We start from the raw sequence: 26,420 nt of genomic DNA on the forward strand, positions 1-26,420 counted from the left end.
GTCTGTAAATGTCAGGTATCTGCTGCTTTAGAGTTAACCAGTTCATTTTGCTGTGCAGATGTCTTCGTTTTTAAGGTTTGTCCCTCAAAGCAGAATATCTAGAAATTTGAGACTGTTCTTGTCTTTAATCTTTATTACAAATCCTCCAGGTTTGTTTCACCCTGGAAGATGGATTGGTTATCCTGCTCATTAGCTTAACTGATGACATCCTAGAGAGCAGAATTTGTGTTTCCTGGTTGAGTGAAATCTCGATTCTGTCAGATAACAAACATTTCTTAATCATAATTCTAAAAAATGGATAGGCCATATATTTTAACTTTGATGGAGAGTTCTGGGGTAGCCTTCTCGGTGAGGTCCACAGTTCAAGAAACTACTGTAGCATTAGATTCATTTGAAACTCCTTCCTGCATCAGGTAATGGTAACAAAAATAAAGGCCAAGTTTAATATACATATATTTTAGGTCTCTGTTTTAGTAATGCATGGTATGCTATTTTTGTATCTGGGACAACACACATTACAGTGAAGTGTATCTGGTCCAAGTGCATACCCCAAGTTTTTAAATATTTTTTCCTTAAAAAGGATCAGATATCATTTAAGAAATGAGGGTTTAGCAGATGTAGTTCTGTTTACTTGAGCTGTGTATTTTCTTCTTAAATTATTGGATGTCCTTCATAGGTAATATTTAGTTTTCGGGTGTTTGATTTTATCATGGATATTATAACATTGACAAAAAGATAAATTAAGTTGCCTTCCTATGGTTTTCCTTCTCTTATGCAGATGAGTAGTCTTGTTGATCTTGGTGACAATGCTATATTGAATGTGTTTGTAGAATCAAAAACTCTAAGTTGTAAATCTCTGATTATTGCTTTTCCCATTCATGCTAAGTAGTGTGGATTTTAGCTACAGAAGTGCTTTAGCAGATTGATTGATTCCCCTTGTGCTCCTTTTTTTTTTCCTTCCCCTCCATAATCTTTAATGTGTCATATCCTTCTTGCATAAAATGCATATGGCATTTGAACGCAAATTTCTGGTTTCCCTAATCTTACTGGAAAAGTAGTGTTTCATCTCTTGATTAAGAGCAAGTTCTTGTAATGGAGTGTTCTGGTTTTGGCCAGGACAGACTTAATTTTTCCACGGTGAGGGCATGGAGCCTGGAGCCCAGCCCCGGGCACGTCCAGGTTGTTATGCTCTACCAGCCCCAGGGGTGGGAGTCGAGGGCTCTTGTTTGGGAGAAGAGGGGTGTGGCTTCAGGTTGAGAAAAGGCATGGGGAGGGGGAGACCCATCCACCATTGCTCATTGTCGCCCAGGGTGAGCATTTTGCATGTAAATCACCCTCTTTTCTCCTCTTCTGTTATTGATATTGTTGCTGTTACTGTTTGTTTTTCTTATCTCATTGCTGTTTCCAGTAAATTGCAGTTATCTCAGCCTGTAATCTCTGCTTTTTGTGGAGGGGGGGAAGAGGAGTAGTTTTTTTGGTTTTGGTCAGAGTACTAAATTCGGGAATACCATTCTTAAACCAGGATAAGAGAGAAGATTACAGCTACTGTGACTATGTTCAATAATACTTTTCTCACCTGTACCAGATTTCTATTGAAGCAAAAGTAGCCAAATGTACATTAAAACGTATAAATGTATTAATATGTATAAAACATAGGTATACATGTGCATGCACATACTGCCTGTAGCCAGTAATTCACTGTAAGAATTCACGTCTATAGTGTCTGCAAGCATTTTTCAAAATACCTATGTGCATTTTTTTTTACTTGGCCAAATAAATTCAATAAACCTTTCTTTTCCATGTAATTTCCATGTAATGTGTGTTACCTCTACTTTGTGGTAAAGGAACTTGACTGTGCTGTTTAGTTCTTATCATAATTACATACTTGCATGATTTATAAGTGGGCTTTCAGCTTTCTTTATACAAGAAATATTAAGCTCCTATTTGAGCCTGTAAGTACAAATTCCTAAATGTGAAGGGAAGTGATGAAAGATTTTTTGGACTTAGTGTTAGGAAAGAAATGTAACAGCATTTCTGTTAGGGGTGGCCCTAAAGAGATATTGCACAGCACATTTTGGTTGGTGGCAAAATTAATTGGATATGGAATAAGAAAGCTGATGAAGTGTTGAAATAGATAATGTTGAATATTTAAAATCTAGAACAGTGGACCCCAAGCTTTCTCACACTGTTAAATTTGGTTATCAAAAATTTGTATTAATCACTGTTACTGGGATGTGATAAGACATTTAACACAGAGCATTTGAAAAGTAGAATAATTATATGGGAACAGTAATTTCTTAAGCATTAATTAAAACAAAGGCAGTTTGCCTGTATGATGGTTTCTCTTCTGTGTACAGTTGTATCTTCTTAAGATTCATAGTTCATTCAAATGTAGATCAAGAAAATAGAAGCCATGGGATAAGGCTGGCAGGTTTGGTGGTGACTGCATTCATAACCACATACAGTTACAGCTTTTAGGGAATAGAGCTGGATGGCTGCAGCAGAAGAGAAAGGGGAGGATGCTGTTGGCCTTAGGTATGTTCATGAGAATGAAAACTTAGTGTATAAAGCAGAAGGCAAGGGCATGTCAGATTGATCAGATTCAGTTTCATCCTAAGGTAGTAGCAAAAGGTTTGGGACAGACCAGGCAGAAGAAGATGAATGCTTTTAGGAAGGAGAAATAATGCATATGGTATCTTAAAAAAAATTAAAATCTGAGCATCACTGAACAAGTTTGATATCTCGATCTTAAAGAAATTCTGGACGAAAAGGTATAAAATGTACATATCACAGGACTTTGTAAAAGCCAGGCTGGGACAATAGTTTAATCTGGACAGAAATACTGTGGAGCTGAGATTAGAGATATAATCACTTTATATGGAAGTATGATGTTGATAATGATTTGTAGGAAGAACATCTAGTCCTCCATCAAAAGCAGAGCATTTACTGCTTGTGTTGATGTTGACTCAGAGGAGGAAAACACCGTCTCTGGTTCTTGACAAGGTATCAGAGTTCTGAAGTTTTTTAAGTTGCATATGACTGTTATAAATAAAACTCCAGCAAGTAGACAATTCTTCACTGAAAGTTCTCTCTCACTTTCTAAAAGGTCTGTCTAATTATAGAGATTTAACTTGAATCTCCTGAATTTGAAAATCAAGAACAGCAATTAAAGATGACAATCGTTCATGCTCAAAAGGGAAATGTTTTTTCAACTTGCCATTTCTCAGCCTCTTATACATTGTATTGGCAGTCTTGCAAAACTGTACGTGGCACTGTTAGTGAGATCTTTATTTGACCACAGTTGAAGTCCTCACTGGTAGGAGATGCTGATAATGGTTAGCAGAACAGAGAGAAAAGCATTGTCATTTCACAAGACTGATGAATGCTGGTGCATTATCATGAATGAGGTAGGAAGTAGTAGCATCCTAGTAATTAATAGATATGTCTTCTTCCTTTTAAGGTATCTAGTGGATAGTCGCTGGTTCAAACAGTGGAAAAAATATGTTGGTTTTGACAGCTGGGACAAATACCAGATGGGAGATCAGAATGTGTACCCTGGTCCTATTGATAACTCTGGACTTCTCAAAGGTAACTGCTTCTGACTGTGAAATAAGCCAATAGTACATTAAGTGCAAAATTGTCACAGGTAGTTCATCTTTTGAAGTTGGCAGTGTAAATTAACCTCATCATATATAAAGTTAAAAATTTTGGTTTCTTTTCAGACCATGACAAGGGAACTGGATTAGATTTCCCTAATGAATCACAATTTTATAAATACAATTATTGGAACTTCTTTGTAATGGTAATAAAATATGTAATAATGTACAAATTCCTGGTTTATAATGAGATTTTGGGTTATCTTGAGAACTGAAAATTAGTCAAGTTGATAAAAGGTAGCTTGAGTTCACCATTATTTCCCTTTTTTTGGTAGCTTAACCAAATTGGGTGATTTAAAATAGACACTTAAGTTGAGCTCTAAAACTTCCTTCTGTAAATGAGCCCCAAGCCCTTACTTTAGTTCTGGAACAACTGAAGAAGTGGTATTATGCAGTTCAGTGACTTTCACACAACTTGTTTGAAGTGATAGAGGATAATTTCCTATTTTCTTTATGGTCTTTTAAGTATGTTAAACTCTGTCACTGCTGTAATTATTCAGGTCTGACTGACTTTTGCTGAACCATAGTCAAATTTGTGAACACAGGTCTCAGAATACTTTCCCACATATTTTAATCTTCATGTCAAATTCTGTATTTAATGTTCAGCAACAAAATACTATTAGAGATGTTAATATTTAATCTGCAAAATCTAGCAGATACAAAATTGAGCAGGTAATTGCTTTTCTTCTTTGCAGTTACAGGTAATGTAATACTACTGCATATTCTATTGGCACACAGTAATACCTTTTTTCCAACTTCATGGGGTTTATGATGAACTCTTGACTTTCTTAATTCAAAACTTCTGTAATTAGTGTCTCATTATTTTACGAATTCAATGTTAAAGATGATTGCGTCTTTCATAAAACTTGTCATACCATGTTCTACTGATTGTCAGTGTGAATGAATGTGTATATCTGACACTGACCAGTGCCTTTGTAGAAGGTGCTGTATTGTTGTATACATCTATATGTTCTCTTCCATCCAGAAACTTTAGGGTGTTTTTGCTGCAGGTGAGTATTATGTTTTGTTTTCTGGAACATGAGGATCTAGGTCTTTTGTACGTTTTTGTAGTAAATCTTGCAGTGAGGCAGGGATGTTCAGATGGTACATCTCAGCTGACGTCAGATGTAGCAACATCTTTTTATCCTCAGTGAGGTAGCATCAGCTTGTTCCCTCTTCTGTGCCTTTCCTTTCAAAAATACATGATTTCTAGTTGTGCCAAACTGTTCATCTGTACCATTTATAACTTAATCTCCATACATGTTGAGATTATGTTTAAAGTTACTGTTGTTATGAAGCCTACTTTAAGGTTAGCTGTCCAAATTTGAGGTCATGTTAGCCATTTTCCTAAAAGCTCCTGAAAACCTGAATTCTGTTGTATTTGACGCTACTAGTGCCCCTTTCAAAAGAAACAGTATCAGAGTTTGTAAACTTCACTATTTGCTCATTCATGGTTCTAAACTAAGGCTCTGCCTTGGCAGTGATTCCATGCATTCTGTTACCTTCCAACATCTACCCTTTCTGTGTAAAGGTAGTTTTAATAAGGCCATTAGTGCCCGCCAGATAGTAGCTTTCTCTTTCACCCACTGCAGAGCAGCAATCTTCTGTACTAGGTTTTACATGTAGCATAAACTCAACCTGAAAATGCTTGGATTTTAATCTTGTCTTTAACACATAGTATGCTGTCGTTGCTCTCATGCTACTCTCCTTAAAAATATGCATCAGATATAAAGAATAAAATAATCTCAAATGGGCATGCTTTCTCAAATATTCTGCAGTGTAATGCAGTGATAAGGAAAACAGTAATTGAATTCATGAAAGACTGATTCTAGGAAACTGAAGCAGTATGTTGTGCTTATATTACTTCAATGCTTCTCCATTGTTTCCAGAACATTTGGATGTTGTGAGAGCCATGAAAAGTAACAGGTAGAGATTTCAGTTAATCTCAACATGGGCAAAAAATGTTGAAAGTGATGGAATGCACGTGTCATCTTCAAAAGAAGAGATATATAGTCAAAGAGGGCACAAGGAAGTAGTTACTTAGAGTAGCTGATTGTTCATCATAGAAGACGGTGTTGTATATGAGGAACTGAATTGTCAGAGTCAGGCTACCTGTTCAATGGTTCTGAAAAAAATTATACTAGAAGAAATGTTGGTATTTTTAGGAGGTGATAGAATCCAAATTACACCTTCTCACTATATAAGATCAGTGCAGAAATACCATATGAGTCTTGTGAAGAGTTACGTAGACCTGAGGATGTGCTTGTGGATTTCTCCGCACACTGTGCTCCCAGTTAAAATGTGATACTTCCAGATGGAAAGACAGCTGCTCTAAATATCTGAGGCTCACAGTGGCTCCCATCTGGAATCACCTCTTAGGCCTAAAAGATAACTGCTAGTAATAAGGATTGAACCAAAGCTAAAAGCATGCTAGTTACCTAAAGAGATTCCAAGTTGTGCTTCATTCAAGTGCAGTGTCTCCCCTTCTCTGTGAAAAATTTTGTAGTGACTGTTTCCAGAGCACATAGGATCTTTTGAATAGGAGGTTGTACCATGCTACTTTCCTAGTCTGATGGGGGGTGAATGACTCAAACTTTGTCTTGAAACTACAGTTAACTAACTACTCATTCTCATTTTCAGTTGTGGATGTATCGATGATGATGTGGGAATATGTGTGAAGTGAGTGGGAGAAATAAATTGGTTTCTTTGAAAGCTAGGATGGTGTATGATAACAAACTAGGTGCTTATAGTTGCACGGGGATATGAAGTTGTCACTTGGGTTCCTGAGTAAAGGAATATCGCCTGTAATAGGTGTGCTATGCATGAACTGGATAGTTTGCTTAAATCATTTCAGAAGACTGGCTTTGAACGCCATAATACTGGTAACATAATTGTGACTCAGAAAATATTTTGTCTGCTGTTTACGTGAAAAATGTTATATTAAAAACTCAAGTACAGAATTACAGTATGCAAGTGACAATAATCTTTCTCTTATAGATGGTGATTCTCAGTCTCTCAAGGAACACCTCATTGATGAGCTGGACTACATCCTTTTGCCAACTGAAGGCTGGAATAGGCTAGTGAGCTGGTACACACTTATGGAAGGTCAAGAGCCAATTGCACGCAAGGTACTCTTTAATTACCTGCTGGGATGAATATGATTCAGATGAAGTCCTGCAAATATACAGGAGTTGCACAGGAATTTATGAACAGACTTTAAGTCCTGGCCTATAATATTAATACAGACAACTCCTGCTTTAGTTGCTTATTGATATCTAATTTTTACTCAGATTTTTGAGGCTTAAGTTTGTAATATTGGGAAGGGGGGATGCAAAGGATATAATACTTTCTTATTCTGGAATTAAGTCCTTTTAATAAATATCTCAAGAAGAATTTGCTTTATAAGCTTGTAAGGCTATAAATGCAAATGATTTTGTAATTAGGTGAATAACTCCAGAACTGTAGTGACTATATTAGTGGAAAGCCTAGCTCTAATAATGTTAATATTGGTGGAGTAATTGGTAGTTTCTTTTCTGAGAAACACTCTGTGCTCAGCTGCTTGCTAAGGCAGTTATTCTTTAAGCAAAAAGCTTACCTTAACACAAGTAGTAGTCCCTGGTATGGTGGATAGTGTGGCCTTCCATCAATATGAGATACTTAAAAATTACCATCTTTAAGTCTGTTTTTGTTTGCTCCAGCACATAACACCCTTACTATTAAGGTGATATGACATTTCACCAGTTTATTGATCATACAATCTTTTTTTGTTTGTGTTATTTCTTAAGATTTTCAGGTTCGGGATTACAGTTGCGTCCTCACTGGACTGAATTACTTAGATTTTAAAATATATTTTGGTATGTTTATCCCTTCTGTATTGACCACTAGGGTGTATTTTTCCAGTTACAGGATCTTTATTTTAATTCTTTCAAAATCGCTGAAAAAATATTAGGCTTAGAATTTAGTTTTATGATATGTGGTGTAATACAGCTTTTGTCTCCTTCTTGTGACATGAGTATGGTCTAACTGCATGCATGCTGGCTGCTTACTTGAAGTCCACTGTTCAAATACATGGTAGATATAGCTGTAGAAACAATTTCAAGTCTTCAAATTTCATTTGGCCAGCAACAGAAGTTTGTTTGATGGTTTTCTTTAATACGACAAAATAGCTATTTGGTTTTTGGTTTTGTTTTAAAGAGACATCCCTGAAATGTCTCTGGTTTTTTGTCTAGATCTGTTAGAGATGAAATCCATTAAAATAACTCTCCTTCTTTAAAAATATGTTACCAACTTGTTACTGTTTTTTCTGAAGATGGATTTCAGCAAACTGCATACTCTTCCATCATCATGGTAAAGTAAAAAGTCTGTAATTTTTTCAGTTTGGGAGGAAGATGGAAGGAGATAGAAGTGAAATTAGAGTAACTTCTGTTCCACTTGGAAGTAGCTAACTGGAAAAATACATGTAATATAATGAGTGGCCAGGTAAACTGGCATAGCTTTGTTATTTTCTGCCAGTATGAACAGCAGTTACCCTCTGAGAAGCATATTCCTGTTCAGCATTTTTGTTTCTGATGCTTTTCTCATTCATTATTATTTTTCCTGTCTGCCTTTATTTTTTTTTTTTTTTTCTGTAAAGGTGGTATTATACTTCTCTTTCATCCCCTCCATTGCATCAACTATTTTTGAAATGTGGATCCAGATTTTAAATGGATAAAATATTGTACTTGTCTACATCAAGTAATGTTAAGACTTCTTGTAACTGGTTGTACTACCACTACAGTGTCAGTTTTTATTCTTAGAAACATCTTAGCCATACTGCACAGTTTTGTTTACTGCCACTATTTTGTTGTGACTCTAGTAGCTGAAAACTACTAAGCTGCTCAAATTAAGATTCATTTTTATTTAAATGTCATGATTGAGAGTCATTAAAGCTAAGGCAAGCAATGAAATAATTCACTAATTTCTTCATTTTTTTCCTATGGCACATGCATATAAGTTTCATTTGTACAGCAGATAGCAGATCTCTCCTGGCAATTAGCTGGTGGCTTTTTTTTTAACCATATTTGTCAGATGTATCACATATCAGGCTGATGGTTATTTTTGGAGCAGTCTACATGACTAAGTGTACTGCAGTTACACTTTGGAAGATCAAAGGGAAAAACATTTAAGAGGTGACCCTGAATATTTTTTTCTACATTTTACTTTTATTAAAGAACAAAAAAATCCTGTATATTTAACTATTCCATAATAGGTGTTTAAAAAATGAACGTATAGTAAACAACTGTAATGAGTAGGTCAAATTTCAAATGAATGTATTCATTATTGGAATGTAAGTGGAAGATTTGTAGGTTTTGTTTAAATATGTGGTATCCAGATTTTATTATTGTGTATTCTTTTTTTGATAAATGTTCTTTAACTGTGAAAACTAGTTCTTGATTTTCTGAGGAAGTAGTATGCAATGAATGTATTTGGAAATAAAAATAGATTTGTGGTTTTTTTACATTTTGATCAAATACCTTTGGATTAAGGTTGCATATTTGTGATTTCTACTGTACTTAACACTTTGAAAGTCATCATGTTATACACAGGTAAGACAGTCTTCATAATGGAAAAACGTACTTTCTAGTTTACTGTATTCCTAAGAAGTTATAGGAGAACTTTAGTTCTAATTTTTTGCATTTATCAAGTGTCTTACGTTCCCTGAACTTCAGTTTCTTGAAGAGTTGTCAAAAATGTTTTGAAGCATGTGTATGTGTATATGAAAACATATTCAGACTGATAACGTGATCCCATTCTGTTTTTCAGGTCGTTGAACAGGGTATGTTTGTAAAGCACTGCAAAGTAGAAGTATATCTAACAGAATTAAAACTGTGTGAAAATGGAAATATGAATAATGTTGTCACACGAAGATTTAGTAAAGCTGATACAATAGGTATGCACAACGATTTTCTAAAAATAAATGATTGGTACTTGTATGTGGTAGCAAGTTCTGAAAATAAGTCTAGATAAAATGATAGATGGGTATTTTGACCACAAAAAACAATGGGAGTAGTTTCGTTTGGGTCAAAGTTAAAAGTTAACAAATTGGAATATTGAGGGGGTTTAATACAATTTTAGCAATATAACTGTGTGTTTTATTATCTAAGCATCTGTATTAACTTTACAGGTTTGAGCTTTTAAGAATGCGAATTGTGTGAGGTTGTTTACTGGATTTCATAGTACTTTTTCTTGGCTTTTGATGTGTAAGAAATGTATTTTTTATGTGTTTCATTAGCCAACATGTTCTCGTCACATATATGAAGAGAAGGGTATATTACAAAATACAAGAAAGAATTTAATTAATAAATCAATGGCTAAAGCTGACCTTTGAAGGCAGTACTCTTTGGGTAGTGAAATGGCAGGCCAGGCACAATCTTTTACAGTAATTGAATCCTCTATTAAACCTTTAACTTACCTTTATTTGTATTTATTTTGATTGCTCGTTGAGCATTCTGTCATTGTTTAAAACAGTATTTCGATAAGATATTTGACTTTGAAAATAACAATCAGAACATTTTCGAAGATATTGCTGCTCATTTTTTGGTGTATTTGTCCATGTGTAGCTGAGATAAGTCTTTCAGTCGTCTGTATTTGTGCAGTTAGAATTGTACTTTATGCCCTTGACACTGTATGCCCAGCCATCACTTTGTTTACATTTGTTGACAGCGGTGTACATTTTTTAGCTTTTGCTTCTCTTTACATTATGAGTAGTGACTTATACTTACCAGCCTTTAATTCTTTGCAGATTGCTCGCTTTAGAAGCGGTCATTTTACTTTGTTAAATTTCAGTATTTAAGTTAGAAAAAGAATCACCTGCTTGTACAGAATAAAAACTTAAAAATTGTGAAAATTCCCCTCAAAACAGGGTTTGTTGTATGTTAATTTGCCTTTTTGAGGTCTGGTTTAACTTGGGAAGTTATACTTCATTATTTTCTGAACAAAACAGAAACTTGGTAAAAGCAATTTAACATTATCCTTCCCTTAGGACCAAATGCAAGCTATTTTGCAGCTATTAAACTGAATTTAATTGTATCGCTGAAATTATAGGTAATGGATGAATTTTCTTTCTCTAATCAGAAGCAGGGCATTTTTGGAATGTCTGTTGCTTGAAGGTATATTAATTTTTTCTTAGCAAAGAGAGAATTACAATTATTAATAAATTGTTATAAAGCATAATGAGAAGCAGAGTCACTGGCAACCCCTTTCCAGACACTGGCCTTATTTGCTTCTCTGAAATGTGGATGATGTGCTCCTGGAAGCCTTTAAAAACATGCCCTTTCTAAAAGTGAAGCTTCTTGCGCAGAATACAAAGCAGAGCCATCGTAGCCAGGACATCCAAAAGAGTTTGTACCTTAGAAGAAGAGCTAGAAAAATTCTACCCACTTTAAGAGTAAATAATAACTGATCCTTCTTATCCATTACTAAGATTGTGATTGGTTTTGCTCCCTGCTTCTTACCTCAGGTATATTTAAGGTAGTTCTGGATTTCATCAAATACACAGCAGAAATGCTCATTATATCAATAAACAATATGCAAGAGGGATCTTACAGAATCCTGATTATTTTTTATTCTTCCTTGTATTCTCCAGTAAAGGTTGCATTTTTATTATGGTTGCAGAAGGATTGTAGTACAGAAGAGTCAGTAACAGCCCCACTGAAGTGAGTAGACATAGGGTACTATGGTCTTTTCAAGGAATTTTAGTTTTTCTATCCACCGTCATTGATTATATTATTTACTGCCCTCGAAAAATAAGTACAAGGCCTTCCTTAATTCACAAACCCAGAGAAATATCCTAAGTATAATATAATACTCACCTGTCAGTCTTCAGATGTGTGTTATTCCTGGAATACCTTTGCTTTTCCACTGAAATAGAAGCTAAGCTAAGCTGTATGTCAATAAATTAGTACAAGGTCAGGGCAGACCTAGTAATGGCAGTCATTCTCTTGTGATGGGATTAGTCTCATGTGACATATTCTTTGGACCTTCTTGGGTACCTCCTGCAGTTGAGGACCCTTGCCTTGGAGGCAGTGCATAGTGACTTTGAGACTGGCTGATGACAAACTCTCTTGGAGGAGAGGGGATTAATTCTAAAAGGAAAATGAGTTAGACAATAGATGTAGTTGAGGCAGCATTTCAGCCAAGATGCTGATCGGTGCTGATCCCAGAGAGCGTAAGGGCTTCCAAGTGAAAATGAATTAATGATCCATTTAGGAGTCTTAATCATGTGAAAGTATGATAGAACTAATCATCAGCCTAATGTGTAAGAGTTTTACAAAACACAAAATGTCGGACTGTCTGTAGCCTTGGTTATGGACAAACAGGAGTCAGGTTGTGTCTGCAATGCCATAAAACAATTCCAAAACTGAGCTAATAAACTTCATAGAAGATTACACTAGTGGGCTGTGCATCTAATAGACTTTTGCTAGTAAATTGTCTTAGCAAATGGCATTGATTCATCTCTCCCTTTAATCTGCTGCAGAATACAGGAGTGTAATGCTTGCCACCCTTGAGGACTATTTTTTCTGGAATCAGCGACTTACGACTAACTTCTTTATGAAGGAGGGATTACTGTTTCATAGTTCAGACTGACATCTTAACATTAACTTAACACCTAAGAGTTTCCTTTAGCCAGCATTTGTGATAGTGCTAGCCTTTAGGAGCCAGAATGTGTTTGTATTAGGATCTACTGAACTTGTTCAGCATCTCATCAAGACTGTTCCAGGTAGTCTTTTGAAATAGTACTTAAAGCCTGCAGTTGTTTTTATGGATGAGCTGTATGATTTTTAACAATATAGGGTATTATCTGTATGGGAGCTGTAACTTTTAACTCTGAAATTGAACTATCTCAGATTGTGGGTATACAACTGATGGAGTGATGGCAGTTCTTCCTGTCTCTTTGAGACCCCATGCTAGTAGTAATCATCTCATACATTGAATGTATATAACTAAAACCCCCAGGGAAATGTTGGAGTCACCATCCCTGGAGGTGTTTGAGAACTGACTGCATGTGACAGTGCTATGATTTAGTTGATATGCTGGTGTTTGGTGGAAGGTTGGACTCAATGATCATGGAGGTCTTTTCCAACCTTAATGAATCTACGATTCTACTGGAGAACCCCGTACTCAGTGTGCCTCAGACAATACCTATTTGATACATTTTCATTTATGATGGAACAGGCACTTTCACTTTAGTTCATAAGCCAGCACTCTAGTAATACTTGGTGGGGATCGGAGGAAGAATTATAAAGTGTGCATTGGTTATATGTTCATGGAAATACATAAAAGAATCTTATTTTCACAGTCTAAAAATTGGCATAATAGTCAAGTGGAACATGCTCTTTCCAGAGTCTTGGACATAATGTGTAGTCATCCAATAGGATTGATTCTTTCTGTCTTGTAATAGTTCTGTTAGCAAAGCTGGAATATGTTAAAAATTAATATCATAAATGTCAACTTAGTACTTGAGAAGAAAATGACCTGCAATGCTCAGATAATTAATTGCCGTGGTATTAGTAAGAATGAAGAATTATATTTTGTAAATTCTTCTTTTAGTGAAAGTCATTGATAAATCTAGATTCTCTACTTTTTTTACAAGATTGTTGCTGACTAGATTCCTTCTTATGTTCAGATGTAGTTATTTGAATTCATTGGTTGAGAATTGATTGAGACAGTACTCAATTTTTTCTTTTGGAAGCCAACAAATCAAATAAGTCTGTTGCCTTGTTGGTATCACCTACCTTGCCTACGTATCATCTCTGTTACCAAAACAGATGATCCAGTCTAACACTAAAATGTGTGATAACTAGTATAGAAACAATTTGTATTCAGGTGTCTACTGTATCTACAAATTGCACATTGTCACACATTTCAGAAGCCAGTGGCTGGACTTTTGCAAGGTACTTTTAAGTTTCGGGTCTCAATTTGGCTTTTCTTGTTTAACCTAGTGGAACAGGCAGTCTTGAGTAAAAGGGAGGAAGAGAACCTGACACACTAGCGTTTTATCCTTAGACTTTGGAGGAATGTCTTTCAAAGAGCTTACAGGGCCCATTTCTAGAATAGTGCTTTCAGTGATCATCAGGGATAAAGTGTATGTTTCCTGACTCCTGTTTTGTGTTCTGTTAGCTGTTATGAGACATAGCTTCCATGGCCCTTTGTGAGTCTATCAATTAAAAAAAGCAGCTGAGTGGGATTGCTATGATACATATTAGTTAAAAAACTCAACTCTTTAATAAACTCTGCTTTTGTATGAGGAGAAAAGAGTTGATTAAGAACTGCTTAAACTTCGTTGTAGATAACGGTAATGCTACCTTAAAATTATGTAGCACTGGTTATATTTCTGTCAGGTAGAGCAGGAGTTGGTAGACCTTTTTGCTTTAAATCATTCCGGGACAGAAAATCTTTCCTCTTTCTTTTAAAATAAATTTATGCACTTCAGTTTTACAGAGTAGTTTTTAATTTCTGTGGATATGTGAATTAAACTTCATGCATGATTTATATATTGTGGTTAGTGCTAATTGCACTCATGGGTAGAAGAGTAAAAACTGAAAAGGGTTTGATTTAGGGAGAGGAACAGAATGACTTGCACTCGCTGCACCTGATTTTGCTACCAGTCTCACTTGTGATGATTTGCTACCTCCCCTCACTCCTCTGTTAGCACATTCAGAAATGAGTAGATGGCTCCTGTCTGTTATTTATCAAGTTCTCTTTATTTGGTCTGCCTTGCTAAGGGATTCAGTCCTCTGACTGTTTCCATTTTAAAGGCAAGCTAACTACCAGCTTCCTGCTTGTCCTACAAAATGATGTAGTTGCATGGTAATTTCTACAGTTTCGTTCATATTTTGAGTATGAGGAGATGAATTCTGATGCTTTGTTTGACCTTACGCTGTTTGTGTATTGAAATGTTAAACTTGTGTTCTCTCCTTTACAAAACAGACACAATTGAAAAGGAGATAAGAAAAATCTTCAATATTCCAGGGGAAAAAGAGACCAGATTGTGGAACAAATACATGAGTAATACTTTTGAACCTTTGAATAAACCAGACAGTACCATACAGGATGCTGGTTTATACCAGGGACAGGTACAGTGAAATATTATTTCTTTTCTTGTATATGTTTCTCTTTTTGCTCATGAAAATGTAGCTGTACCCAATGATTTTTACTTCTTTTTAAATGAAAATTGCTTCTTAATACATGGTGTTAGGGATAGAGGATTTTATAAACAAATTTGTTGAAATTAAAGTAGTTTTTGTGTGTGTTTTCAGGATTAAAGATTTAACTCTCTTGGTGAATTAAAACTAAAATTCTAAATATACTTCTAAATTTTAAATGTTATGCTTACCAATTTTATGAAGTTGCTGACATGAATTTGGTAAAATCCGAAATAAAAAATTATTCCTAGGATCTGGGATATGTTCCTATAATGAAACCCAAAATTTGAAGACCTTTTTAGGTATTCTAGAAGAATGTCTTCTACTCACATTCCACTGTCTAGATTTCACATACAAAATTAGAAAAAATGAAAATATTTCGATAAGAACAACAGAGGCTTGTAAACCTGCTTTAATATGAGACAATATCATCACTTTATAGGGGAATTCCTCACAAGATAATTTTTTTACCTTTCCAGATGAATGTAAAGAGCAAACATTAAATGTTAAGCTACAAAATATAAATGTAAACAGATCGAGCAATTGCATTGTTAGAAAAACTTTTCAGATTGTTACACTGATTCTTCAGTCTTCAGATAGAGTTGAATGTTTTTTCAAGAGCTGTAGTTCATGCTGTCATGCTACAAATGTGGATGGATGAAATTTGATGACAGTAATTTTAGTCAAGATTATGTTAAAGTATTTCCTTTTGCCTTGAACTATTTGACTCTAACCTACTTACCAGCAGTATTTATGCTGTGTTTCAGTTTTCTTTTATGGCATGGAAGGTAGCTAATCAGTGCACCAAAATAGCTGCTTGAACTATTGTGTCCTTTAGCTTCATGCTGCATGCACTTAAACTGTCACACAGGTAATTTTAACAATGCATAGGTCCTACTGGAAGAGCCCACATCTCCCATAAAAGATTCACATCAAAGATGTAACTTGCAAATTACCTCTATCCCAGTGAAACATTAACTATGAAGCAAACATGGTCTCATAAAGCTGTGACAAGGTCTCTAGGTGACATTTGTACTTTGAGCAAAACAAATACTGTTTAAAACAGAGTTTAACCACGGTTTCTGAAAATGCTAAATGTCGTGGTAGGCCATATGTGTTTGGTCAGTTGCACTTGCTGACACACACGGTTATTTTTCTTGCTGAGCTTCCTAACCTAGTAATAGTTACCCTGACTATTACAGTCTGTCTAACCTAATAGTTATAATAGTGTATGCAATTGAGTAAATTAATGCTTTGAATTTATCAGTTGATTTCTGAAGTGAGCCTTTAGGGATTCCATTGAACTCTTCAGTCTAAATCTACGTTTTATTTAGTAATCTAATCTCTGAGAGCCAGTCAAGGAAGTATGGCAGAATCAGTCTTTCAGCATCAATGACCAAGGATAGCAGTCTGCTCTGTTCCTGATAAAAAACTGGTCATGATAGAAGGCTTGTTTCCAATCTCATGCTCTTGTGTATTCAGACTGAAAATGTGATTACATCTTCAAGTGGCTTATACACAAGGTTTTGAGCATTAGTATGTATGTGAATTTATGTCACTGTGTGGACACATACAGGCACAGCATGGCAGTTAATTAGAGTCCTGAAACATCGGTGTACCGTTGTGCAGAATTAGTTGCATTGGAAGTGGGGCGTTGGATTCAGTTTAAGTATTGGAGTCTAGTTGCCATTTCAAAGGATCTAGATATCTCAGCTGTCAATCCAGAAAAAGGCATGAGCTTTTTGTAGGTCCTGTGTCATAACTGCCAGTGTAGGGCAGATACCTGAAATACCCAAAGGAGTTTCAAATGACACCTGATGCCTGTGTTTGGGACTGAGTGTTCTGTACTCCTTTCTGTACCAATAACAAATTGAACAAAATTGATTTTGTTAGCCAACTGTCCTGTTGAAAAAATAATATTAGATAAATGCTTTGGTAAAACATACAGGAATAACCATACAGGTACGATTTTAAGGCTATTGGTGCAGAAAATAGTTTTGTTTGGGTGTTTTGGTTTGGTTTTTTTCTTACTGATCTGTGTGAGGCAAAATTCCTTCAGGAATGTCCTTTCCTTAACAGGGCTGTTGTATAGACATGTGATTTCTATAGATTCATTTAAACATTGCAGGTCATCTTCTGACCTCTTTGAGAGATAAGTGGCTTGCCATCCATGGATTTTAGAGGAATAGAAATATTAAGTGAAGTGACCAAAATTGCACAAATTAATATGTGGAGTGAAAAAAGTAGAGAGGATGGTGCAGTGTTAATGGATAGAATGTGGAGTATAATGGAATATTCTTGAATCTCAGTGAACAGTAATTTAAATACCAGTCTTTTCTTGATCACATGTCAGCAAATCCACTAAAAAGATGGAACAGAAAGGAATCTACTGATATTTTTATTTCAGTTTTCTTATTACACTTTTGGTGGTAGGTCCTGGTGATAGAACAGAAGAATGAGGATGGAACATGGCCAAGAGGTCCTTCAACTCCTAAGTAAGTTATGAATTCCAGTCATGTGATTAACTTCACATATTATTTTGTTTTATTAAAAAAAAAAGTTTCTAAAAGTGGCATTTGATTTTGAAAATCTGCTGAATATATTTGTTGTAAGTGCCATGCATTGTAGAACATAGCATAATAATGGTGAATGCCTGTATATAGGTTGCTTAACTTTGTTGATTTCAACCAATGATACATATTATCCTGCTTAAAAATGAAAAAAGAATCCATAGTAGAAAACTGTAAAACTTAGCTTATTTCATTTAGATTTCTGTTTCAAAGCACAGTGTGTTAGGTCAACACAGATATGTATATTTTATCAGTATTTTTCTTATATGTAAATATTTTCATGGACAGCTTGTTCCTTTTGTCTCCAGAGCACAATATTTACCCATAAAGTTTATTTAAATTGCAGCCTACATTACCATCATGTGGCTTTTGCTCTTTGTTGGGCTGTCATCAGTTAATGCAGGACAATGTTGGTTTTGTTTTCTGGTTTTCCTACTGCTGTTTATCAACAGCACGTTGATAGTGGCAAGTGAATAGAAGGACTTGTGTGTTTTTCTTCATTTAGATGGATAAACTATTTCTAATATTATTTCCAGTATCTAAATCATGTTCTGTTGGTTTTGAAGAACAGCTGGAACCAATTAATTAATATGATGTCAGCCTTACAAATCATTAACTGTGTTTTTTGCCTTTGTTGGCTGGTTCTTGATCATACCTTTCATTTAAAAGTTTAAGTTCTTTTAAGTTCTGTTTATTCCTTTTAAGAATATGCATGCATGTAATCAAGTGTCACTGTTGTTCTAAAACATTTTTATAGTATCATTGCTTATCATTTGAAGGACAGTGTTTGTCTTTGGTTTTTTATCTCAAGCACTTATATTTGGAGCACTAGTTTCTATTAAGTTATTTAATGAAGTCTGAATTCAGTTTAAGATTAGTACAAACAGTATAATCTTGCTTAGCAAGATGTAACACAAAGGATTGAGAATGTGGAGCAATAGAAAGAATGGGATGCTAAGTATTTGAAGTTTAATCTCTGATCTCAAAAAGCATCTAGTAGAAATTTAAATTCTTGGTCAAATTTTAGATGCAGATTTCAAAGGTTAAAAGAACTTACATAACTCATTGTCATGGATTCTTTTGGAAGTCTTGGTTGGAAAATATTCTGGTGATGGTATCTGCCTTTATTCTGCCAAACTTCTTTTCCATTTTATGGAAAGCATTCAGGAGCAGTATATAAATTAAAGAATGTCTCCTGAAAAATGCTTGATCTGGAGACAAGTGAAATAGTAATTGAGAATGCTGGTGTCAGAGGAGGCTGTAAGTAAACCAACAAATGAGAATGAATAATTTTACTGTGAGGTTGGGGTATGGTTTTGAGATCTGGCAGCTATCAGAAAGTTGGGAATTTGATATTCAAATACACTGTAAAAATTGAAGGTTTGCAAAATTTAGTGAATTCAAATAGCAACTGTCAACAGGCAGTAATAGGACAGATTTTTACACCTGTTTAAAACTTCATGAACAATCTAATAAATGTTTAAAGGGATAGAAATAGTAAACACTTTGGAGTTTTCTGTGTGAGATGCATTAGGAGTATTAGTTTGTCATCACAGCATATATCCACATACCTTCCTACAGCCTTCTCATTGGTCACACACTGGCTCACACTGCTGAAATTACCTCTTTGTACTGCTTCTTTTTGAAGAGTACGAATTGTAAACAAATTCTGACATCAAGGTATAAAAGGCCATATTTAGAAATGTCAAAATGTAGAATATTGGAAAGCATGAAAGACTGTAAAGCTTGAAAAGGCAGGATCATTTCAGAACATGAGCTAAGCTTTTCTACAGATTCACAGAATTGTTGAAGTTGGAAGGCATCTCCATAGATTCTCTGGTCCAGCCCACTTGCTCAAAGACAGGTCACCTACAGCAGATTGCTTGGGACTGTGTCCAGTTATGTTTTGAGCATGTCCAAGGATGAAGGCTCTACAGCCTTCCTGTAAACCTATTCCACTGTTTGTTAACTCCTATTTTGAAACAAAATTTCTTACATTTAGAAAGAATTGCATGTGCTTCAGTTTGTGCACATTGCCTCTTCTCCTTTCAGTGGACACCACTGAGAAGGGTCTTGCTCCATCTTCTTCATTCCCTCCCACTGGTTATTTATACATGTTGATAATATCACTCTGGAGCCTTCTCTTCTCCAGGCTGAATGGTCTCAGCTTTCAGCCTCTCCACAGAGGTCAGATGCTGCAATCCTTGATCACCTGTGTGGTGTCTCACTGAACTTGGTCCAGGATATCTCTGTCTCTCTGGTCCTGGGGAGCCCAGCACTCCAGGTGTCTCTAGCCAGTTCTGAGTGGACAGGAAGGATCACCTCCCTTGACCTGCTGGCAGTGCTTTTCCCAGTGTAGCACACTGGGCCAAGGTGTTTGGCCTAAGGACACACTGCTTGTTCACGTTCAGCTTCTTGTCCAGCAGAACCCCAGGTGGTTCCCTGCCAAGCTGCTTTCCATTCAGTCATCTGCCCACACCCCCTCTTCCTCCCCGTGTGTTGGTTCCTGGGATTGTTCCTCCACAGGTGCAGGCCTTCACATTTCCCTTGGGTGGACTTCATGAGATTCCTGTTTGCTCGTTTTTCCAGCCTTTTGAGGTCTGTCAGAATGGCAACAGAAGATACGTTGTGACAGTTGAAAATGAGAAACAGTAAGATGGAAAGATGTTCTGCACATTTTCCCCGCCTCTTTTTAGCAGAAGTGTAACAGCAATTTTTGTATTGTTTACTTCTTTTGGCAATTTTTCTGTATTCCTACAACTGGTGATGAATGCTGGCAGTTTTTCATGAGAAAGATGTTAAAGGTGTGAGCTTCTTCTGCAAGAAAATAACTTATTTACTTCGAAAGTGGCCAGGTTGGGACCTCAGTTCAGTATAGGAAGGAACACTTTCGACAATGATAATTCTCTTTTTCTTACAAGTATAATGAATTCTTACAAGAAAAAAAGATTATCATCACAATTGTCTCTTCTTTTGAAATTAGAAAGGAGCGGTTTAAAGTGTGAGATCCTTTTCATATAGAAGCAGAGACCATGCTGTGCAACTTAATTTCCGCTCTGTGTTCAAATTTGTCACTGTTCGCATTTCTTCTATGTGTACTGTTCTTCTAACTTCTGAATTTAATTAATTTTGGAAGTAATCGCAACATCCACTGTAAAAACTCTGCGTGATTTAATATCTGCTATTGTATCATGTTTTAATGCTGCATAAAATGTTTGTGAGTCTTGGGATTTTTGTCTGAAAGTATCTGAATGTGGTATACATTCTTAAATTGTTCACAGGGTCAGTCAGGTTTAAGAATAGCTGGATTTTTGGCTTTCTCAGGGGTTGTTTGTATCAGCTACTGGCATGTTTTTTGCTCTGAGAGGTTGATTTCTGTGAAACTTTCTTTTTCCTGTAATGTCTTAAATGTCATTGCTCCCAAAAGAGATATTACTTAGCAGTCATTATCATTTTTGCAGAAAATTTCTTTTGTACTTAACATGTCTGTGAGTAGCTGACTAACATGTCTCCTCAGTGTCATACATGTGACAAACTTACATAAACATACAGATCCCAGCTGTTTTGGTAGCTTAGTTGCTGCTGATCCCAGTATTTGAATGAAGACTTGTTATCTGTGTGCAGACTTTTTTTTTTTTTTAATCAGTGTCTTTATATGGGAAGTTATTCTGCAGGCAGGAAAAATAACTAAATCTGTTTGAATGGTTTATTATTGTCAAGATGGTGTTTTAAACTAAGATATATTAAAAAAAGGGTCTAAGGTTGTAGTTCAAGTTACTTAAGGAACTGTACTACAAAATCAAGTTACTTGTGTTTAGGAAAAACTGTTCATCACTTAAAACCTTTCAGCCAATCTGTGATTGTAAAACTTACAGAGAAGCAAGGAACTCAAGTTTTGACATTCCGTGGGTTACCAGTTGAATACCCAGGACAGGATTTCTGTTAGTTTTCTGTTAAGAAGTTGTTACCTATTTGTATGCAAATATAAAAGCAAGTTAGGGAAGCATACAAAAACCCTATAAACTAGTAGGTTATTTCCCTCTAATTTTAAAGAGGTGTTGTAGCTGGGGTTTTTTAGAAAACTTAAAAACAAGTTTTTAATCTACTGGTTTCATCTAATTCTTTAAAAATGCTTTCTATATGGTAAAAAACTAAGATTTTTTTTTTTTATTACCTGTCAATCTATATCTCTGTATATATAATAAAAGCAATGGATTTCATTAATCTAATAAAACTTCTGTTTTTTAGATTCACTGTGGATTCAGTCATCCTAATCAAATAGCTGGCTACTTAACATAATTTACAGGTGGCCTGCTGTTAACTTTAAAGCAATTTTTGTGTGTGAAAGGGAATATATTGTTGGTTAGGGGTTTTTTTGACCGTACAGAAGTGTGAGGCAGTACACATTCATAGCTTATTTCTTTTTCTTCTTATAATAATTAATTTTCATACAATACTTTTCACATAGAAAATTTTTTAACTTTTTTTTTCTGGTTCAAACTGTATGCCTTTTTGCCTTGGAAGAGCATTAAAGGCCCTTTCTTGATTCTTCTCCGTTACTGGGTTGGACCCCATAATGTTTGTTAAGAGGAGGAAAAAAATGGATAAAAGATGCCTAGCAGTCCTTTTTAAAATAATATAATGCCTGTTTATCCAAGTTTTTTAGGAAAATATATCCATGAATCTCCAAAGGAAAAATTGTGTATACTGAAATGAGGGGGTTTTTTCCCTGAAGCAATTGATATGCGGACAGGCATGCCTTTCTACTGACTTTTCTGTGAGAAAGAGCTCTATTCACCACAATTCTAACTGGGGACTTACTCTGATGTCTTAAATTGTATAAGCAAGAGCTGTCAGCTTGTTTGCCAGTCAAAAACTGGACTGCCATTTGCCGAAAAATAGTAACTTGTGATAACCATGTGTCTGTGCTCCTGTGGGTAAACATCAGTAATGTTCAACAGACATTTTCAATTAGTTTAACAAACATGTTCATTAACATGAATTAGTAGAGGGTTGAAAAACTCTTAACAAATGCATGTACTGATCATTAATTTTTTGATTGATGAATGTTAAAATATCAACCTTTTTTACTGCAAATTCCCCGAAGAAGTATGATTAGCTGAATTAGGGTTTGTAAGAAGAGAAAAGTCTAACTAAAGCTGGCTTTAAAATTGTGTGTTAGCCCAATCAGCTAACAAGGAAAAGAGTCTTTGATGATGGAAGGACCTCTTGAGACAGTCTCACCTAGTTCCCTTACTCAAAGCATCAGAAGCTGGTGCAGATTGCCTGGGACCATATCCAGGCATATTTCATGTTCAAATGGAATTTTATTTATTTTCTTTTATACCCATAGACTTTTGTCCTTTCAGTGGGCACCACTGAGAAGATTCTTGCACCATCTCCTTAATTCCCTTCCATTGGGTATTTATACAAGTGATAAGATTATTCTGGAGCCTTCTCTTCTTCAGGCTGAACGGTCCCAGCTCTCTCAGCTTCTTCACATGTCAAATGCTGCACCTTTGTAGTGTCTCACTAGTCTTGCTCCAGAATGTCCCTATCTTTCTGGTACTAGGGAGCCCAGAAGGGATCCCAGCACTCCAGGTGTCTCTAGCCGGTTCTGAGTGGACAGGAAGGATCACCTCCCTTGACCTGCTGGCAGTGCTTTTCCCAGTGTAGCACACTGGGCCAAGGTGTTTGGCCTAAGGACACACTGCTCGTTCACGTTCAGCTTCTTGTCCAGCAGAACCCCAGGTGGTTCCCTGCCAAGCTGCTTTCCATTTGGTCACTGGCCCCTCCAGGGGTAGGATTGAATGGTTTTCAGTCCATTTCACTGTACACTTAATGTAACCCATGTTTCATGTACTTGTCTATGAGGGTGTTGCAGGAGACACTGTCAAAAGACTTAAGGAAATTGAGATAAACCACACCCATTGCTTCCCCCTCATGTGCCAAGATAGCCTTCTATGAAGTGATTACCATCAGGCTGGTTAAACAAGGTATCTACCACTGCTTTCACTCATACACTTTCTCATCCAAGTTGGGTCAAAATCTCCTTGTTCATCCATTCATGTTTCCTGCTGCCTTTGCTTGATTTTCTAGTTCTCTGACTGGACCATTCCTGAGCATAGAGGAGATGGTCCTTGAAAGGCTGGACTTAAATGATCTTAGAGGTCTTTTCCAACCTAAATGATTCTGTGAATATCAGCCAGCTCTGTTAGGGCCCCCTCTTCTCTCCAGGGCTGTATCCCATGGAACTTTTCCAATCATATCCCTAAAAAGGCTAAAGTCTGCTCTGCAGTAATCCAGGGCTGTGCTCCTGCTTTCTGCCATGCTCTCTCAGGATCTCAGATTTCACCATCTTAAGGTCATTTTGGCCAAGGCCCCAGCCTTCACATTCCCAACTAGTTCCTCCTTAGTTTTAAGTATCAGATGCAGCCGAGAATCTCTCCTTGTTGGCTCCTCAGTCACCTGCATCAGAAAGTTGTCATCATTGCATCTCAGAACCTTCCTGCGTTTTTTTTGTGCCCTATGTTGTCTCACCAGCAGGTCTGCTGTAAGGACTAGGGCCTGTGAATGTTAGGCTTCTTTCCAGTTGTCAAAAAAAGTCTTATCTGCCTTTCTTTATCCTGATCCAGTCAGTCTGGATGACTACAGTGGAAAAAAGATTGTTCTATCTGCAGTTGTTTTTCCTCATGTCTGTATTTATCTCCTTGCTGTTGGTCATTAGGGGAATTCTAGTACAGTTTAACTGTAGTGTTAATGAAGTATGTGGGCAGTTCAATATCTAATGTGAGTTACCATTTATTTCAGCATAATACAGTGAAGTGGGTTTATTAACCTGTCTTTTGCTGGACTGTTAAGATGCTAAATTATAATAAATAATTTTGTGGGGTTTGTTAGTTACATCATTAAAAGTTACTTTTCAAAACTATCTGTTAGTTTCTGCTACTGTTGTAGCTATGTTGAGAATTTGGTTTACTCCTGCTTTTGAGAAGCAAGCCATTTACTGATTATGTAGACCTTTATGTGGCTTATTCTGGTTTCTTTTAGCTTTTATATACTGCAATTATACGTTGAGTTTTAAAATTTAAAACTGTATTGCATTTTAATTTGGTTTAAATCATATAAAAGCTTCAAATTTGTTTTGAAAAGTTCAATTTCAGTTGAAAATTATTCAGATCAAATAGCTTCTTCTAAAATAATTACATGTGTAAATGCCATAGTTTAACTTCTGTCTTGGATTTAAATGGGGTTAAACTGACTTTGGTTAGGTATCTTTTGTGGACACAGTCTGTGTATTTTACTTCTTTGAAGATAATATTCAAAGAGAGGGGTTTAGATTGATAAAGGAAATTACAGGGAAGCTTTGTGAATGTTGATATGAACACTTGAAGAATTAACTAACATGTTCTTGATGTGGTGATACATAGAATGGTTTAGGTTTGAAGGGACCTCAAAAGCTGATCCCCTGCCATGGGCAGGGGCATCTTCAACTGGACTGAGTTGCTCAGAGCCTCATCCAATGTGGCCTCAAACACTTACAGGGATGGGCCATCCGCAGTTTCTCTGCATAACCTGTTTCAGTTCCTCACCACCCTCACAGAGAAGAATTTCTTCCTAATATCTAATCTAAACCTACTCTCTTTCAGTTTGAAGTCATTCCCCCTTAGTCCAATGACTACATGCCCTTGTAAAAAGTTCCTCTCCCTTTCATAGCCCTCTTAGGAACTGAAAGGCTGCACTAAAGTTTCCCCAGAGCCTTCTCTTCTCTGGACTTAACAGCCCCAACTCTCTCAGTCTGCTCATAGGAGAAATATTCCAGCCCTCTGATCGTCTTGTGGCCCTGTCCTGGACTCATATCAACAAGTTCATGTCCTTATGCTGGTGGCCCCAGAGATGAACACTGCACTCCAGATGGGATGTCATGATGGCAAAGCAGAGGGGGAGAATCCCCTCCCCTGCCCTGCTGGTTACGCTGCTTTTGATGGAGCCCAGGGTATAGTTGGCTTTCTGTGCTGTGGGCTCACATTGCTGAGTTATGTTGGGCTTCTAATCCACCAACACCCCCAGTTCTTTCTCTTAAGGGCTGCTTTCAATTAATTCTTGGCCCAGCCTGTGCTTGCGATTGGGATTGCCCTGACCCAAGTGCAGGACCTTGCATTTGTCATGGTTGAACTCATAAAGTTTGTATCAGCCCATCTCTCAAGCTAGGTCCCTCTGGATGACATCCATTTCCTCCAGCGCGTCAACCACACAACACAGCTTGGTGTCAACAAATTTGGTGAGCATGCACTAATCCCACTGTCCATGTCACTGCCAAGAAGCACTGGTCCCAGTACTGACCCCTAAGGAACACCACTGGTTTCCACTTGGACACTGATTCGTTGAGTACAACTCCTTGAGTGCAACTGCCCAGCCAGTTCCTTATTCACCAAGTGGTCCATCTGTCAAATTGGTGTCTCTCCAGTTTAGAGACAGTGTCTAATGCTTCGCAGAAGTCTAGACTGATGATGTCAGTCTTCCCTCATCCACCTCTTTAACCCTGTTTTAGAATGCCACCAAATTTCTCTGGCAAGATTTGCCCTTAGTTGACAGCATGTTGGCTGTCACCAATCACCTCCTTGGTCTTCCTGGTTGGGTGGCCCATAGCAGACCCCCACTATAATCTTGCCTGTCCCTGCCCTCCCTTTAATCCTTATGCATCAGGGATCATGGATCCCTTAGAGGAGCTCCCAAGAGGTTCCCCTGCCTATCCTTCCTAAATAGCCTATGTCCTTTCATTCCAACACTCCAGACATAGTAGCCATCCCACCACTTATTTGCCAGTGATGGCAGAGGATCGTACCCCTACAGTCATATGCACATCTCCAGCTCCTCTTGTTTTTTGCCCATGCTTGTACATTTGCATGGAGGTATTTCAGTCGGGCCCTCAGTGAAGCTGAAGAAGAGTGCTGGCTGCAGTGGCTGGAATTCTTTTGTGCTGTACTTCAGGTTCATTCGTCCTGACCTGC

General features: G+C 36.7%; 1 protein-coding gene across 3 annotated transcripts in view; it reads left to right on the top strand.

Annotated features, from left to right (window-relative positions):
• The first annotated feature begins 3,383 nt into the window (after positions 1-3,383).
• Positions 3,384-26,420, top strand: part of USP15 (ubiquitin specific peptidase 15) — a 50,720-nt gene continuing 27,683 nt past the window's right edge. For all 3 annotated transcript variants that reach the window (XR_001861690.1, XM_017733176.1, XM_017733177.1), the window contains exons 1-5: positions 3,384-3,588; positions 6,654-6,784; positions 9,459-9,585; positions 14,625-14,770; positions 17,273-17,334. Coding sequence is in view for 2 of the 3 variants with exons in the window: in XM_017733176.1 (XP_017588665.1) it covers positions 3,399-3,588; positions 6,654-6,784; positions 9,459-9,585; positions 14,625-14,770; positions 17,273-17,334 (656 nt within the window). In the remaining variant the exon portion in view is untranslated. The remainder of the gene's footprint in view (positions 3,589-6,653; positions 6,785-9,458; positions 9,586-14,624; positions 14,771-17,272; positions 17,335-26,420) is intronic.

The sequence above is a fragment of the Corvus brachyrhynchos genome, unplaced genomic scaffold, assembly GCF_000691975.1.
Source record: "Corvus brachyrhynchos isolate BGI_N302 unplaced genomic scaffold, ASM69197v1 scaffold32, whole genome shotgun sequence".
Classification (NCBI taxonomy): Eukaryota; Metazoa; Chordata; class Aves; order Passeriformes; family Corvidae; genus Corvus; species Corvus brachyrhynchos.